Source organism: Podarcis pityusensis (genome assembly GCF_964106645.2).
Source record: "Podarcis pityusensis genome assembly, chromosome: 3".
Lineage (NCBI taxonomy): Eukaryota > Metazoa > Chordata > Lepidosauria > Squamata > Lacertidae > Podarcis > Podarcis pityusensis.
In genome coordinates, this window is record NC_138026.1 from 34,274,891 (window position 1) to 34,292,514 (window position 17,624).

Consider the following 17,624-nt stretch of genomic DNA (forward strand, 5'->3'; position numbering starts at 1 on the left):
GTAATTACCTCCTGTTTATACGTTTTGAAGATTAATGATGTAATATTGATTATATATAAGGATGTATAATGGTCATTTCTCATTTGCCCTTGTTGTTTAAATATATATATATATATTGATATGACAAGGCTTATAAATATATTTAATTAGTTCCATTACTTTGAACATGGAAGGTAAAAACAACAGATGAGTGCCAAAATACTTTACAATGCTTCCTCCATCATCTGCTAGTTACTCAATCATCTTTACAATATACTGGGCAAGACTAATCTTTCTCTCTTGTTTTTAAGATAAGAGTTTAATATGGAGAGTGACAGAAGGTTACGAATGAGCCTACCTGTGTCATTATCTCTCAACATGTACGGAATGAGCATGCATTCTCTCCAGACAGAAGGAAAAAGGGAGAACCTCTCAAACCTAGTGCTTTGAAACTGGGTTTCTGCAAAACACTTGCATTAAAACATGACCACAGGACATCTTTGCTATGTGTCATGGTCTCCAGATTTTAACTGAGACTTTCTGGGTCAAACTAGATGCTACTTTAACGACAGAGTTAAATCGCATGCTTTGGCTTCCCTACCTATAGCTTGTTCTTTAAACAAATGGTAGCCACCCAGCAATGCAGCTATTTGCACCTGAAACTGCAAATAACAGCCTGGGGGAAGTGGAATGGGAGGAGGAAAAATAAAACTTTGCCTCCCCTCTTACACAATTGTCCCAACTCCTCTTACACAATTGTCCTCACGAAGCTACTTTTGAAAAATGCAGATCTTGAGAATGGAATTCACACACCACATTAATGTAATGTCTAATTTGCCCCTGTGGTGTCAAGGACTGGCACAACTCCAAAGAGTGTGTTGCAGAGGCAGGGGACCAGGGGAGTGACCCAGGAAAGGGGACCAGTGATTTATGGAGTGTCACACCACCTGCAAGACAGGAGTCAGGGGAGGCGGGAGAGTCAGGGCAGTCTGAGGCAGAGGAGGGTGCCCTGTATGTAGTAGAGGAAGGAGGGATGGTTCAGGCATGGATCAGTAGATTCCCCACCTTTGCCCACCCTACAGTCTCCTAGAACCAGGAGGGGCTTGAAAAGGGAAGAGCAGCAACAACTTCCATGCAGTGGGCCGGGGGAAGGTGGATTCCCAGCTTCTCTTTGTTGTGTTTAGGCACAGCGGGTGGTGGTGGTGGGGAGACCCCCTTATACTGGGAGGAGATGGGGGAACGAGACTTTGCAGTTACTCCCCTCCTGACTGGAAGCATGCTTGTGTGCAGGATGAGGGGTCAATTCTCGGTGCTTCTTTGGAAGCTGCATGCAAAAGAACACTCTGTGCCATGTAGGATTGATACATTTGCACAGCACTTGTTAAGAAGAGTTATTGATTCTACTGGGTGCTGCTTTGCAAGCACCTTTTCTGTGGGGAAGCCTCTTGCAAAGGAGAATGCTGCACCATGCAGGACCAAGCCAAGCCTCCTGTTCAGCGGAGCCATTGACCCTGCTAGGTGCTGCTTCAGGGATGGGGTGTCAGGCAAGATGGAAAGTCGGGGGTGTCAGGTTCCTACCTTCTCCTGGGAAGATGCAACTGGCAATCAGGTAGCCCTCTGGCCTTTTTACAGGCTTTCCCACCCAGTGCCTGCCTCTCCTTCATGCCTAATATGCTGACAGCCAAGGATCACTCTGGGCCACCCAAGCTATTGAGCAGCAATCCACGGCTATCTCAACTTGAGACAACAGATACCAGAATCCCCTGAATATTCACTGAGCCTTTCTAATGATCAGAATTGCTCTATGTTTACTGTGGGATAACTCGATAACCCGTATCATCCTGTCAAATGGTAAAGTTGGGGTGTTTTTTTCATACATACATACATACATACATACATACACACATGAGACAGATTTGTGGTATCAACAGTCATCTACAGCCATACAAGAGATCTTCTTGGGTGTCAGTTGCAAATGTGTGAAGGTGAGTGGTGTGTGTGTGCTGCCAAGCCCTGCACTCTCTGACGCATCATGTGCTCACACTTTGGAGACCTCCATGAGGGTCTGAGGGTAAAGACCTGAAGTGAGGATCCCCTCCCCTTTTTGTGCACTCCCAGCCCACAATCTACATTTATACTGCGAGATCCTTGGAACAGAGATCTTCTGTTGCTCTGAAAAATTTAATAGACACTGATGAAAATAGCTGGGCCACCTACATAAAAGCGCTTCTACTTACTTTCTTGTAGAATACTTGACACGCATCATCAAAATACTGTGTTCTGCTCTTGGTGGCATGGCTGATTATTTCAGAAGGATAAATACTGTTCTTGGAATGTCATTGTCTTAAGATGTCATTATCATGCAAGGAGGGATTGCTGTCAGCAAGCTGAACTTTATCTTCTCCTTGAAGTCACACTGTCTCAGAACACATGGCACAATGTGAAAGACACTGGTGTAATGAAATATTTCCAGGACATATGTTATGTAAATATTGCCCTCTAAATAAATTGTCATCTTCAGAACATTGCTTTTGGTGTCAGTCATATAAACTCAAATGATACATCTGTCTGCTGATTTACAACACTATGATATGGTACATGGTTTTTTTAAAAAAATAAAAAATAAAAATTATTACATTAGAATAAAAGGTTTTCTGGTTTGTTGTCTGCATTAAAATCTAGCATTTCCTCCTTGTCTGTTCTGTTAATTAAATTGAGATTTTAATTATTGCACACAATATCCTGCTTTGCATGTGGCTGCTTAGCTATAGGACTGTACACATGATTATAAAACAAAACCACTCCAGCCAATGCTACTCATTACTGAAACTGTTTAAATTGAAAGAATATGATAATATAGATTAATTTAATAAAAAGCTGTATTCGGTTTTAACGGTACTGCAGATATCTGCAGCAACCAGTAAGTGAATGTACAGTTAAATAAGATGGGTCTACAGGCTGCACAAAAATTAATTGTAAGCAACATGGTTTTATTTTAGGTCTTCAAGCCATTATTTCTCATGAATATAATTTTTGTTTTATGTTATTAGGTAGAGTGCACTAGCCTGCCTGAGAATTTTCTTGTGTTTATAAGTGCAGTTTTAGCACCAAGAGGGATGCCACATAGTTTTTCTGCCAACAAAATGTGTTGGAGTATCCTTGGTTCTACCTCTACGTTGGGGGGCAGTAACCAATATGGTGCCCTCCATTTGTTGGACGACATTAAAGGTAAAGGTAAAGGGACCCCTGACCACTAGGTTCAGTCGTGGCCAACTCTGGGGCTGCGGCGCTCATCTCGCTTTACTGGCCAAGGGAATCGGTGTACAGCTTCCGGGTCATGTGGCCAGCATGACGAAGCCGCTTCTGGCGAACCAGAGCAGTGCACGGAAACGCCGTTTACCTTCCCGCCAGAGTGGTACCTATTTATCTACTTGCACTCTGACGTGTTTTCGAACTGCTAGGTTGGCAGGAGCAGGGACCGAGCAACAGGAGCTCACCCCATTGCGGGGATTCGAACCGCCGACCTTCTGATCGGCAAGTCCTAGGCTCTGTGGTTTAACCCACAGTGCCACCTGCGTCCCTACAATTCCCATTACCCCGACCAAAAGCCACACTGGCTGAGGTTGATGGGAATTGCAGTCCAGCATTTAGAGTGGACCACACATTGGCTACCCCTGCTCTAGGCCTGCTTACAGAAGCAAAAATGTCAAACAGTACATCACAAGTAGGGTTATTAGCTCTTGTCCCAGATACATAGTGTCTCTTGCATTAACAGCTTTGGGAAAGCAAAACCTTGGAAAGGTGAAATAGTGACTCCCATTTTAGTACTATAGTGATCTACTTCTAAAAACCAAAAACTGCAGTAATGTTTGCTACAGAAGGCAGGAAATGGCAGTCAAAGAATGGACCACTGAATAGCCATGTCAGTCTTAATTGTATTGAGGGGTTTTGCTACCCTGAAGCAGATAGCACCCATTGCTCTATCCCTGAGTCAAAGGTTGGCAACTTCAATCCCAAATGTGTACACAAGGATGTCAAGCCGTATCTCTTTAGATACGATCCTCAGACTGCACTATGGAGAACATTTGCCACAGCAGCCTAGAATACATCCATGCTACAGGATTGCATGTGCAGTACGTGTCTGGATCTGTGGGCTGCCTTCCAATCTTAGTCATTTTTGTGACCTGGAAATGTGAGATGAAGAAGATACATCTGAAGATCTCATTACAGCTCTGCATGAAGAACTACCAGATGCTTCTGCAGGGACTGTCTGTCCCTCCTCCCATCCCAAGCAAGGCCAAGAACACTTTGAAAATTCATTTAAAAATAATTAAAAAATACATTTTTATTGAAGGTGCCAAACCATAATCTTGACACACAATGTGCCAAGGTGAAAGGTTCACACAGACACATTGATATTTGTGATAGTACACTTCTAAAATGCACCAGAGGCAACAACCCCCTCAGCCCCCCACCACTCTGCGACTCTGTTAAAGGGATATTTTTGGAAACGCTGGATAAGCATTTGCTAAGGCTCCTTTAGGAGGACAGTTAGAGTGAGAAGACCAATCCTTTTCCAGAGCATGAAGGGTATTGTAATGAAGACATCTGCTCCTCAAGTACTTGTTTAATGAGCTTGAATAGTTGCAGCAATTGCTTTCTTATCTTTGATAGATCATCTTAAAGGAGGTGGAAGACTGTTCTTATACTTAATCCAAGCCAAGTGTTTGAAGAGGCAACATAACCAGGGGGAAGTATCCGTGAATTATGTACTGAATTTAAAGTAAGAAACCAAGACAAAAATGACAAAAAAAAAGTATAGACACCTCTATGTATTTTTTGAGTTTGTTTAAAGCACCCATTCTTTGCTTTTATTCGATTTAGGTTTACTGGCAAAATTAGAGAAGCTCAACAATCTATATGCAGCAACTATGTTTGGCATGGATACACTGGTACTATTCGGCTTTTGTTGCAGGAAACATTTGCTGTTGGGACAACAGATAAAATGCTGTTAAATGGCCACATACACATCTTGGAGAACCATGGACCATTTTCTTTCCTTTTCACAATGGGAAACTAAGAATTCTGTCCTGTATACCTGAAGGAGTGTCTCCACCCCTATCGTTCAGCCTGGAAACTGAGATCCAGTGCCGAGGGCCTTCTGGCGGTTCCCTCACTGTGAGAAGTTAGGGCTAGGGTTAGGGCAGAGGGCCTTCTCGAACGTGGCACCTGCCCTGTGGAACGCCCCTCATCAGATGTCAAGGAAATAAGCAACTATCCTCCTTTTAAAAGACATCTGAAGGCAGCCCTGTTTAGGGAAGTTTTTAATGTTTAATGCTGTATTGTGTTTTTAATATAGAGTAGCTGGGGAAACCTAGCCAAATGGCTGGGGTATAAATAATAAATTATTATATTATTATTATGATAGTCCAGATGTTATGGAATCCTGCTTGGGACTATGTTTCAGTTATTTCTGGCCTTCATACTTTAAAAATGGTATTAACTGGAAGACAGCAATACTCCCAAATAGACTTCAGCACTGTGACACCTTGGGAAGAAGTGATACTTGACAAAACAGGGCTCAAAAAATACATTCTGAGTGTATTTGGTCCTCTGCTTGGAATGCTCTCCTTGTGATCTAAAAATGAAAGGGCAGATCTTTCCCACACTTTGATCCTTAAAACTTTCTGGCTAGTCCTTAGATCAGAGCACAACCAAATTCCTCTAACAAACCATGCTGATGGGAGTGTGGGAAACACTTACTAGCTCAGCTAATCCGCTGAAGGCCTTATAATGTTCTCAGTTGCACACTATGTCCTTTGTTCACTCTGGTTCATGCACTTAATGGGGATGAAATATGGCGGTAGAGTAGCAGTGCAAAGCTATACAGTTTACTGTGCAGATAGACTCTACTGATCAGGTGTGGGTGCCCGATTCCCAGGGCCTGATTTTCTCCATCAAACAAACCTGGAAGAATCAAGAGAACTGTATCTTCCTGCTAACAGACAATCACATCAAGTGCCCTGCTCATTAGAGACTATTGGTGCAATGGAGCAGAGTGACTGACACAACCCCAACAATCATGGAGACCATGCAATTTCAACATTGCCTAGCTAAACATATTATCTGGTGTCAGGTGTGTGTGTGTGTGTGTGTGTGTGTGTGTGTGTGTGATGGAGACAAATTTTGTACCTGCCCTGTGCAGTTCTGCTCCAATACAGCTATCTGGGACACCACCATAATATTCACACAAAGCAACACAGCGCCAGATATAAGCTTTCCTACAGATTTAAGAGGTGGTTGAGAAAAGCTTTCCTACAGATTTAAGAGGTGGTTGAGAAAGCTGTACTGGAAACCTGTGAACCGATTAGCCTAATACACAATAAAATAGTAAAAGAAGCTGATTTTTAAATGTATCTTTTGAAAAACCTGTAGCCATGCATCCCGAAGCAATAGTGGCTTGCAGGGTATGATTTCTAAGGTGAAAAGAGAGGGCTGAGGAAAGAGAGTTTCTCCTCATTGTGGTCTACTTTGAAGGCAGTCTAGTCTCTACTTCAAAGCTGTTCATTTTCATGACTTTCAAGTTACATTATCTGCCTGGGCACGTTTCGGCAAGGAAATTATAATATAACCACAGAATAACATTCTCAAACTTGGAGATAGCTTGCCCATGTGTACCCCTACGCCATCACCCTGACTGTGATATCTATCAAAGGAAGCCACTTTATACCAGGTCAGACCACATGCCCATTTGTCTGTTCTGACCGATGGGGAACCCATGGCCTTCCATAGGTTTGTCAGACCACAACTTCCATAATCCTTGATCATTGGCAAAGGTGGCTGGGGCTTATGGGAGTTGGAGTCCAACAGCATCTGCCGGGCTAGTTGGAGTTGAATTGGAATTGAATGACATCTAGAAGGCTGCTGGTTCCCTTCCTCTACTCTAGAATCTCAGGCAAGGAGCCTTTCACATTATCTGCTACTCATTCCTTTAACTTGAGAGGCCAGGGGTGGAACCAGGAAACTATTGCATTCAAAGTAACATGTCTACCACTGATCCTTACGATCCCAATCCAAATAAGGTTTTTTTTCTATTTAGAAGCATGCTTGGTTTTCATATTTAACGTTTTTTGGTTTCTCAGCAACAAATAAACACAGTTATACTGTGCAAGTCTCACTTCAACAAAGCATAGGAAATCCATACCTGACTGTGATCGGCACAAGGGCATCTCTGCTAATGGAGTGATTGACAGTTGCCGTCAGAATGTCCCGTGAAGTGCTACAGCCAAGCTGAGCTGTTGGTCTGCCATCTTCAAGGTAAAGGTGAAGAAAATGTCCTCTGGCATGCTCATCACCGGCTTTAAAATACAACAAAATAATTTAGGGGAAAAAAGCATAAATAGCTGAAAGCAAAAGGAGGAAAGGAAAGAAAGATGGAGGAGCCAAACAGCAAAAAAAGTAATTTCTGAAAGATCAAATTATGCACACAGGTTGCTAATTATATGTTTTCAGTGAGAGCTCCACGATGCTCAGCAAACACTATTCTCTTTGGACACTTCTGCTATCAGGCATGATGATTATGCAGTAATGACAGGAAAACAAACTAATGCTGCTTGTACATTAGAAAGCCCCCAGCACGTACTATTATTATAGAATTGATGGTTCTGCCCATATGAAAGGTATTTGCCTGGAAACCATGCATACATTGCTTTGCATTCCATGATGAAAAAAAGGCATGATATAAATGTAAGTACAAATAAACACATTACTGGGAGGGGAAAGTCTTATGAATAAATAATTGAATCAAGGTATTTTTGTCCTATGCTTTTGAATTATGGTGCTGGAGGAGACTCTTGAGAGTCCCATGGACTGCAAGAAGATCAAACCTATCCATTCTGAAGGAAATCAGCCCTGAGTGCTCACTGGAAGGACAGATCCTGAAGTTGAGGCTCCAATACTTTGGCCACCTCATGAGAAGAGAAGACTCCCTGGAAAAGACCCTGATGCTGGGAAAGATTGAGGGCACAAGGAGAAAAGGACGACAGGATGAGATGGTTGGACAGTGTTCTCGAAGCTACTAGCATGTGTTTGACCAAACTGCGGGAGGCAGTGGAAGACAGGAGTGCCTGGCGTGCCCTGGCCCATGGGGTCACAAAGAGTCGGACACCACTAAACGACTAAACAACAAAAAATTATGTCCTTGCATTTTAGAAAGTACCTGGTGATAAGTCTACTGGAGTAGTTGTGCCAGCTGTTCTTGTTAAAGTTAGCTTCTTGTTAGCTTCTAGGCTCCAAATTAATTTTCTATGAATTGTATACCTCTAATTCTATCCTCTCCACCCTTATTTATTTATTTTTTTAAATAGTCCATTTTGCTGGCAGTTAGTATAAATGTCTATAAACAACCATCATTTAAGGCTCCTCATATTGTGTAACTGATCAACCAGCTCGATCTTAATAAAGCCTTCAGATATATAAAGAAGTGCTTCTCAACAATGATTTGGAGCTGCTGAGTTAAGTGGCACAGTTCAATTTATTGTTGTGATAATCTGCCCACAGTCAATAATGGTCTCCTTTAAAACAATGATTATTTAGCTGAGAAGGCTTTTGTCTACCATGTCAGTAAAAGTGACACGTTTTTGAAGTCATTTACTTTTATATATACACTTGTAAAATTTTACACCAACAACTGAAAATTGAAGTGCTAAACCAATCAGTCAAATCTATTCAGCGTGTTCCACTCCTGCTGAGCTTGTGCTTTGAGCAGAATGGAGTAATAGTTTAAATGGCCTAGGCCAAGTGGGCCATTGCAGTGCCATTTGGGTGGTGATCAAAATCAAGATAAGTTAGTTTTTAGCCTTCACAGGAAAAGCTCACAGTCAATTGCTCTAAAGGAAAAGTGATACTTTTTAGACACAGACTTCAGAAACAGAAAGAGGTGCTAGCTGGCCAGCTGATAAAGCTTTAACTGCCTGGACTTGTGTTTCCAGAGAAATTGCAATGAAAGGCCAATTTACAAGCCATTAAATTAGAATCTTCTTACACTTACAGAGCTGTACAACATTTCTGCAGGAGAAGTGGGAAGAGCGGTCTACTGAGAGACTTCCCAAAACCTGGCACCAGCATTGAGACTCAGCGGAGCCCTAAATATAATAATTCAGGAGCTGGGATCTAAATAACAATTCCATTAGAAATATTTGGATCATCCTGCACCCCAGTGTAAAAATATAATACATAAACAGACACACACATTTACATTACATTTTGTGTTTTGCCACGCTGCATAGTTTTGGAAAAGGCATGGTATAAACCCATTAAAAATAATATATGCAGAAATATGACTTATGGTGCAGGGACATGGATAGGAAAAAATTACTTGGCTGTTTTAAATTGGTCATCCAGCTCAGCCACACCTGCTTTTCATGGCCATAAAAAGTAGAAGGTGAGGATGTTTGCTTCTGATATTCTAGTTTCTGATCCCAGCTATGAGGCATTTCCATCAGCAGAAAAGGCTGTCACTGAACCACCATTTCTTAAAGGAGTGGGTATTGTTCACCACCTGGGATGGGGTCAAATGTCTGCTCCAAAATCTTTATTGTGTGTGCTTTCTGGCAGAGCCTCAGTTCTTTTCCAAAGGAAACACACAAAAAGTTAAACGTTTGTTCCGCGGTTCTACTTCCCATGGCAAAAACCTTTCAACTGGTGTTACTTTAAGGAAGCAGATTAAAAAAAAAAAAAGGTAACATGCACACCACTTGACACATTCTTTATCTTATCTTTCCCCTCCTCTGTTGATTCTTCTAATAAGGTATATTTTTCTTTCATTCTCCACTTTATCTGTGTCCCTATTCTCTCCCCCCACCCCCATAACTATTTTATAGGAAAATATAGCTCTTTTAAAGCAAAAACCAATGACTAATCAGGATCAAAGGGATTTGTTATGCAATACATAAAAGGTTACAATTTTTGGTTGAACTATGTGTTTTGGAATATTTATTTATTTACAGTGGTACCACGGGTTACATACACTTCAGATTACATACGCTTCAGGTTACAGACTCCGCTAACCCAGAAATAGTACCTCGGGTTAAGAACTTTGCTTCAGGATGAGAACAGAAATCGTGTGGCAGGGGCGCAGCGGCAGCGGGAGGCCCCATTAGCTAAAGTGGTGCTTCAGGTTAAGATGATATATTTTGATGATATAAACCAGAAACATACAAAGGAAAGCAACAACTGGAAAGATTCCCCTTCAATGCTCCAAACTCCAGATCTAGTACCTACTTCCTCTGGCTGTCTTGTCTCTTGATCAGCCTCTGCAGCATTCCTATCTTCTTCCCTCACTTTTCATAGCATACCTCTGAGTGGCTAACTTGGTGCCCTCCAGATGTAGTTGGACTACAATGCCCACCATCAATGTTGGCAGGGGTGGATGGCAGTCGGAGTCCAACAATATCTCAAGACATTCTGCCCCTTTCTCCTGCCTTGCTGCCTTTAGTCCCCCCACTCCCGTGACTTCAAGGCCACTTCTGTACCTCAGCCTGCCTCAATGTGAGCATTTCATCCCAGCCATGCTGACAACTGCCCCTTCCCACATGGATATGGTCTGCAGTTGCAAACACCGGTGGTTTCCGCTGCAAATGAACATTCCATGCCCCCACACCAGCTCAGCTATTGAGTGTCAGAGACTTCACCCAATGGAGCCAAGACAAATAATGCTGCTAATAAATAGCAAATAACTCAGTACAGAATCATGCTCTTAGGCTGAAATCCTATGCTCGTGTTTTGGTGTAAGCCCCACTGATTTTTGCAGCACCTATTTCCAAGTGAACATTTGCAAGGAAGACTCTCCCACATTACCTGCTTTCTAAATTACACAATGGTCCCCACAATAATTCTCATGACGAAGTGCATAATGGGAGAGTGTCACGTGAATGTTTCACCTATAAGGAAGCGTTTGCTGAAAAAACTCAGAAACCACCTTGTGTAATCTTTAGCAGTTTGTGAAATCATCATCTGGCTCTACTGTGCTTTTTTTTAGTACTCTACTGGTGCTGTGGAGTCGTCCTGAGAAATGCAGGATCCCTGCAGAGCCGACAGCTGTTATGGCTTTGCCTAGGGGCTGCAGGCTGACAGCTCCACAGGGAACAGCTGGATACAAGATAGCAATGCACATGAGAGTCAAGGCTCCATGGGGAGATGGCCCACTAGTCCAGAGGCATATGGCACAGTGGAGTGAAATAACAAAGGAAGTCACTGTACACAAGGCACTGCAGTTTGTGGTACTGTACTGCCTTCCAATGCAGCAATTTAGAATCCATCCCCACTGTTAATTCCTGATGCTTCTTTATATCTCATGAATGTGCGCAATCTACAGCCAACAACTTCTAGCCATGTTAGTCTGCCATGGCAAAAACAAAGTCTTGCAAGACTGCATCAAAAGAAGCAAAAAGCTTCTACTACACTACAGCATACCTGTTCATCTTTAAGGTGCTGTAAGACTCTTTGCTCTTTTTATAATCAAGAAACCAATGGAAGAAAAATTATTTTAGGTGGGTTGCCTGTCTTCTCCAGCTGGAGTTATTATATCCCAGGAGGGAAATGGCACAAAATTAAATGATGAGGTTTCCCCTGTTTTACTCTTTGCTGGCCTGGCACTATTTTATTTATTTAAAATATTTATATATACCACCGTTCACTCTCCTATTTTGAAATTATATAGAATTTAAGCTGTCTACTCACATTTCAAAACCATTGTTGTATCCATTTGTGACTATTTTTCCCCACTCCCCTTATAGCTAGAAGAATATATATATTTGTCCCAGTCCAGAACAAATATTCGAGGACAAACAATATTATTTCATTTGAAGCAAATCCTAAATTAAAAGAGAGCTTTATGGGGTGCAATCCAGATCTTCCCCCCTGCACAAGCAGAAAGTGCCCACACATTTTCTCCTTCAAGTGGTAGCTTCTTGTGCCTCACAGAGTGCCCCCCCCCCTTGATCTGGGCACTGTAATTTTTCAGCAGGCATGAATGGCTGCTCCTGCATGGAATTAGATCATTTCAGAGAATGTAGTGATCAAATCACAGAATGACAGTACCATAAAAGCTTTTCTGCCCAATCTATTTATAGTGGACCCAACCTCAACCAGGCCCAATCGCCTTCTAAATCCGGCCCGCGGATGGTCCAGGAACCAGTGTGTTTTTACATGAGTAGAATGTGTGCTTTTATTTAAAATGCATTTCTGGGTTATTTGTGGGGCCTGCCTGGTGTTTTTACGTGAGTAGAATGTGTGCTTTTATTTAAAATGCATTTCTGGGTTATTAGTGGGGCATAGGAATTCGTTCATTTCACCCCCAAAATATAGTCCGGCCCCCCACAAGGTCTGAAGGACAGTGGACTGGCCCCCTGCTGAAAACGTTTACTGACCCCTGTAATTAGACCCACCTCCATGGTGGTCTTGTGGTACTCCAGTAATGTTTACACAAATTGTACTATGTGGCACAATACCATGGTATTCCATGCCAATACTATATGAATCAGATTTCACTGCTGGGTAAACGTCATTTCACATGAGTGCATGGCAGTGCCTCATTTCCTGCTGCTGTATGCACTGGTCCATTCAATTTACTCCCAAATAGGCACTGGTGTCATTATGGTTTGTCTAATCTTTCCAGTTTCTCCTCTGTCGCTGCTTAGTTATGTGCATGTCTGCCGAGTAAACAATAAAATAAAATAAATAAATAAATGCTGAGGTACCAGGCCCACAGCCACCAGGCAGCCTGGATTCTTTGAGCTTTCTCTTTTTCAATAAAAAGTAAGTCACTAGGCCTCATGGAAGGGAAGATATGAAGGAAAACGTGCAAGCAAATTTCTAAGTGATTTCCTTGAGATGAGCTGGCCTGGATGCTTTTCAGCGTTTTTAGCCAAGGCATAACATCAGAACTGTGAATGACAAGTCAGTGGTTTGGTTAACAGGCAGCAGGAATCCCTAGGGTCTTAAGTAGCTGCCATTCCCTCTTCTCACTAAATGAACTCCCTACCTGCTCCAGTGTGATTTTCTTACACTTTGAATCTCTAGTTTAAAGTTCTACATTGTCCTCTTATCTCTCTTCACCCTTGGACTTAATCCTGGGTAAATGGGTATAGGATTGCAGCCTTGGCTTTCTTGTAAGGGCCAAAAGGGTCACTTTCAACGCAGAACATAATTTAAATACAGTTTTAAAACTATGTTATGAAGGAAGGTTATGATATGAAATATTTTAAACGCATTTAAATTATTAATGTTTAAAAAACTCATAACATTTTAAAATCCTCAGTGGTTCTGCTATTGGAACAGAGCAGTGGGAAAAAGGAAGTATGTTTTATTTCTTTACTGAACAGCTAAGCAAATAAATAAACCATTTCAAAAATAAAAGCAGACCACATTGCTTTCCACAGTTCCCCACCCTCAGGGGTTACAGGCCTAAGAGAACTCCTTTTGGGAATTGTTCCCCTGTGCACACTAGCCTGGATGTAAGTTCAACTGTACATGATTGGGATTTAAGCATCTTAAGTAAACACAAAATAATCAAGTCAGATTATGGTTGGCTGAAATCTTGGAGTTGTACCAATTTGGGGGCAGACAAACATTGTCATTTATAGTACAAAGATGCATCACTTTGGTTAGAGGGACCTAAATTTGATGCCTATGCTATGGTGTAATCCTAACTATGTCTAATCAGAAATAAGTCCTTTTAAATTCAGTGGGGCTTACTCCCAAAATAAATGCAGTAAGGATTGCAGCATAACCCTATTTACCTGGGAGTCCCCATTTTGCAGCTATTTTACACCTCCTTGTATATCTTCCCAACAACCATATGAGGTAGATCAAGCTGAGAGTTAGTGACTGGCCAAAGGCAGGTAGTAAATACAAAATTTTAAACTGCACATTTTTGTTGTTACTTATGAACACGTGCAAGCTGATTTTAAGTTGTGATGCTGTCAAATGTCAGGAATAGGGATGGAACGGCCTGTCAGTTTCAATGCTCTCAGTTTCTCATTTTTCTAATCTTAAATTCAGTTCTCTACATTTTGTGCTTTTTTAAAAAATGCTCACAAAAATCAATCTAGTGTGAATTCCTTCTAATAAACACAATTCTACACGCAGTTTTGACTAAGGCACACATTTCTGCAAGCAATTCTATCTTGACAGAATGAATTTTTGCATGCTATTTTCATGAAAAGCTTTGAACACACACTTTCTCCTAATACAGTGGTGCCCCGCAAGACGAATGCCTCGCAAGACGGAAAACCCGCTAGATGAAAGGGTTTTCTGTTTTTGAGTTGCTTCGCAGGACGAATTTCCCTATGGGCTTGCTTCGCAAGACGAAAATGTATTGCGAGTCTTGAGATTTTTTTTCGCTCCCCCCCCTTTTTCTAAGCTGCTAAGCTGCTAATAGCCTTTTAGCAGCTAAGCCGCTAAGCCTTTAATAGCCGCTAAACCGCTAATAGCGCTAATCCGCTAAGCTGCTAATAGGGTTGCTTCGCAAGACGAAAAAACCGCTAGACGAAGACACTCGCGGAACGGATTAATTTCGTCTTGCGAGGCACCACTGTATATGCATTTTTGTAAGCATTGGTTGGAGAACTGCATCACAAGTTTTCAGGTAAGGGCAAATTCTGAAGTATAGCTCTATACTGTTTTAGAAAGTGTAAATTTGATAGATTGGGCTTTGAATGCATACTGAATCAATTTTTCCTCTCATCCTAATTAGGAGAGAAATGTAGCAATCCAAGCATGCAGGGTAGGGGGAAATGCTTTCCAAACTTCCTTTGTTTTTCTTTCTAGACTTCCTGTTTCTTTACATCTAGTATCTCATCACCTCTTTTTGTTTATATATGCTATATTTCATTTACACAGTTGCAGACGTTACATTTTATTCATATATAATCAAGTGACCCAAATGTTAAGTTGATGTTTTCACTCTAACTAGAGTTCTTTGCCTTTTAACTAGAATTTGCAAAAAAAGAAAAAAGAAAAGAGAGAGAGAGAGAGAGAGAGAGAGAGAGAGAGAGAGAGAGAGAGGGGCTTGGATTCAGAGCTTTTGAGAGCAGAATCCAGTCACAGGATTCTCCCACTTGTAGAGAGATTGGGGTGGGGCACAAAGAAAGAAGTGTTTTTCACTGATTTCTCCTTCTCATAACTTGTCTGGTTTGAATGCAATGACTAGCTATGTTGGGGCACAAAGCAGGAAAGGCAGGCGGAAACCAAAGCATGTGGGGAAAGGAAGGAGGAGGAGTGTAGCAGCCCAAGACTCATCCCTTTAATGCCAAACCATACATCAGCATTAAGGGTTGTATTCAATGCAGTTCTAAGGTAAATGTCAGTCAACACAAGGATTTTTCCTTGCATAATGGAACATTCTCCTCCCCTTACCGCATGTGTTCCTTAAATCGATTCTAGGGATTTCCCCAACTTTATGAGAAAGATCTGGGGCATGGGTAGGCAAACTAAGGCCCGGGGGTCAGATCCGGCCCAATCGCCTTCTAAATCTGGCCCGCGGACGGTCCGGTATTCAGTGTGTTTTTACATGAATAGAATGTGTCCTTTTATTTAAAATGCATCTCTGGGCTATTTGAGGGGCATAGGAATTCGTTCGTTTTCTTTTTCAAAATATAGTCCGGCCCCCCACAAGTTCTGAGGGACAGTGGACTGGCCCCCTGCTGAAAAGGTTTGCTGACCCCTGATCTGGGGAGAAAGCAGGGGGCATACAGGAGAAAAGTACAGGTGCACGAGTGGAAGTTGTTCTGCTCACATAATTACGTCACCCAAAGTGTCAAAGTATCAGCCTAACCTACCTGGAAGGATTTGTCTTCTCTTTTTAATGTACTGTTCTCTTTATAATCAACTTTTTAAAAAAGTGCTTAAATATATGTAACAGAGATAAAACAGTAATTCGTTTAAGTCATGCTCATTCTCCCCTGTTCAATAAAGTTGCTCAGGGTTGCTGTGAGAGTGAAATGAAATAATAATTATGAAGCAATTTGTGCAACAAAAGCAAAAACAAAACCCTAGGCTACTCACTGTAAAGGAGGGTGCCATTCAAAGCAGTAGTCTTCACTGTCAAGTGGATCATCATTCGGTTCCACTGTGGTCCTGATGCATGTCTGTCCTTAGACAGAGATGTTACAGAAGGTAGTTCCAAATATGAATTGACGGCGAACGATGGGAAAAATAGGGTTGTATCTAGAACAAAACATTAAAAGGGCAGTCAGTATAAAATTAAATGAAGTTTCATCAGCAGAACGTCTCCATGTCATCACTGCCTAAGCATAATTACTCCGAGTCAAAGAAAAACTTGTAAGGCCAACCTTTTCCCCAGGATACCTTGCCTGGTTAGGATGGTTGGCAAGGAAGGACAAACTGGTGTTCAAAAATGGGAAGTTTGATTAGTATCCTTGAGCTTCTTTTGCTTCCTCTTGTTTAAGTTCATTATATTTCTGGCTGTCTGGTTTGTATTCTTCCCCAGTATGTATACCGGCTGCAATCCTATATACTAGTTGTACTTATAGTTGATAGATAGATCTCTATATCCCAGATCCAACAAGCCAGAAAGTTGCCCACCCTCATTTAAAATCATATCAAAAGTACAGGTATTACTAAGAACCAGAAGCAGATTTCTGGGTGGGTTTTTATTTTGATTATATATTTTGTGGTTTTATATTTTGATTTTGTTGTGTGAACTGTCCTGAGACTTCCATGTATAGGGCGGTATATAAATTCAATCAATCAATCAATCAATCAATCAATCAAGAAGCTGCTACACTAGCTTCCAAGCATGTGGGTCACATTCCTCAGAACTGGGCCACGGACTAACATTTCACTTGGTTAATATTACAGACACGCATTCAAAAAGAAAAGGCTGTGAAAATTAGTCTGATTTTGGCTTGGTGTTTGGAAAACTGGCAAGTGGCCTAACCTGTGCAGCAAGGGAGTGGAACCTGCAGGCCTCCAGATATTGCTGGACTACAATTCCCACCATCCCTGACCACTAGGCATGTTGGCAGGGGGTGATGGAGTCTCTGCCTTATCTAAAACGCTCATGTGACCATCCTCCAGTAACTTTGATTGGCTGCTCCTGTGCTGATAGATCTACACTCCATTCTGTAACTTTGTCTAACATATTAGCAGGAAGGTGGGTGGGTTGCCATGGTAACAATGGCCTACCCTCCTTTGTGACATCTCCTGCTTCTCCCTTAAAAGCCACCAACTACAGGTGTCCATTGTGGGTTAGTGAGGAGAGACAGAGAGAGGTGTGTAGGTGCGGTAAGAGAGAAAGCAGAGGATTTGGATTTTCTTCTGATTTTGACTGCTTAAAGAGGAGGCGGAGCCAGCATCAATCATGCGGTCAGTTCCAGACCTTCAGGAAGAAGGAAGGTTCAGTGGACTTCTCCTTCACGGAACAGAGTGGCTCAGATGACTGAGAAGCGCAATGCAGCTCAAAAAGAGCAACAAGGTGGTCCCGCTCCAGCACAAGGAGCAGCCTCCTGTGGCACCAGTTGTGACAAAGCTCTTCAAAGGTTTTCCAGAGCTTGAGAAGGCAATAGCCCGACACTGGGCCCGTATTAGGCCAGCACCCGAAGAAGAGGACCTAATTGTAGAAG

General features: G+C 42.0%; 1 protein-coding gene across 3 annotated transcripts in view; it reads right to left on the reverse strand.

The window, feature by feature from the left end:
- The window catches only part of EYS (eyes shut homolog), a 500,175-nt gene that overhangs the window by 104,258 nt on the left and 378,293 nt on the right, over positions 1–17,624 (reverse strand). For all 3 annotated transcript variants that reach the window (XM_080997889.1, XM_080997888.1, XM_080997887.1), the window contains 2 exons: positions 16,045–16,206; positions 7,184–7,337 (listed from right to left, as the gene is read on the reverse strand). In XM_080997889.1, coding sequence (XP_080854015.1) covers positions 7,184–7,337; positions 16,045–16,206 — 316 coding nt within the window. The remainder of the gene's footprint in view (positions 1–7,183; positions 7,338–16,044; positions 16,207–17,624) is intronic.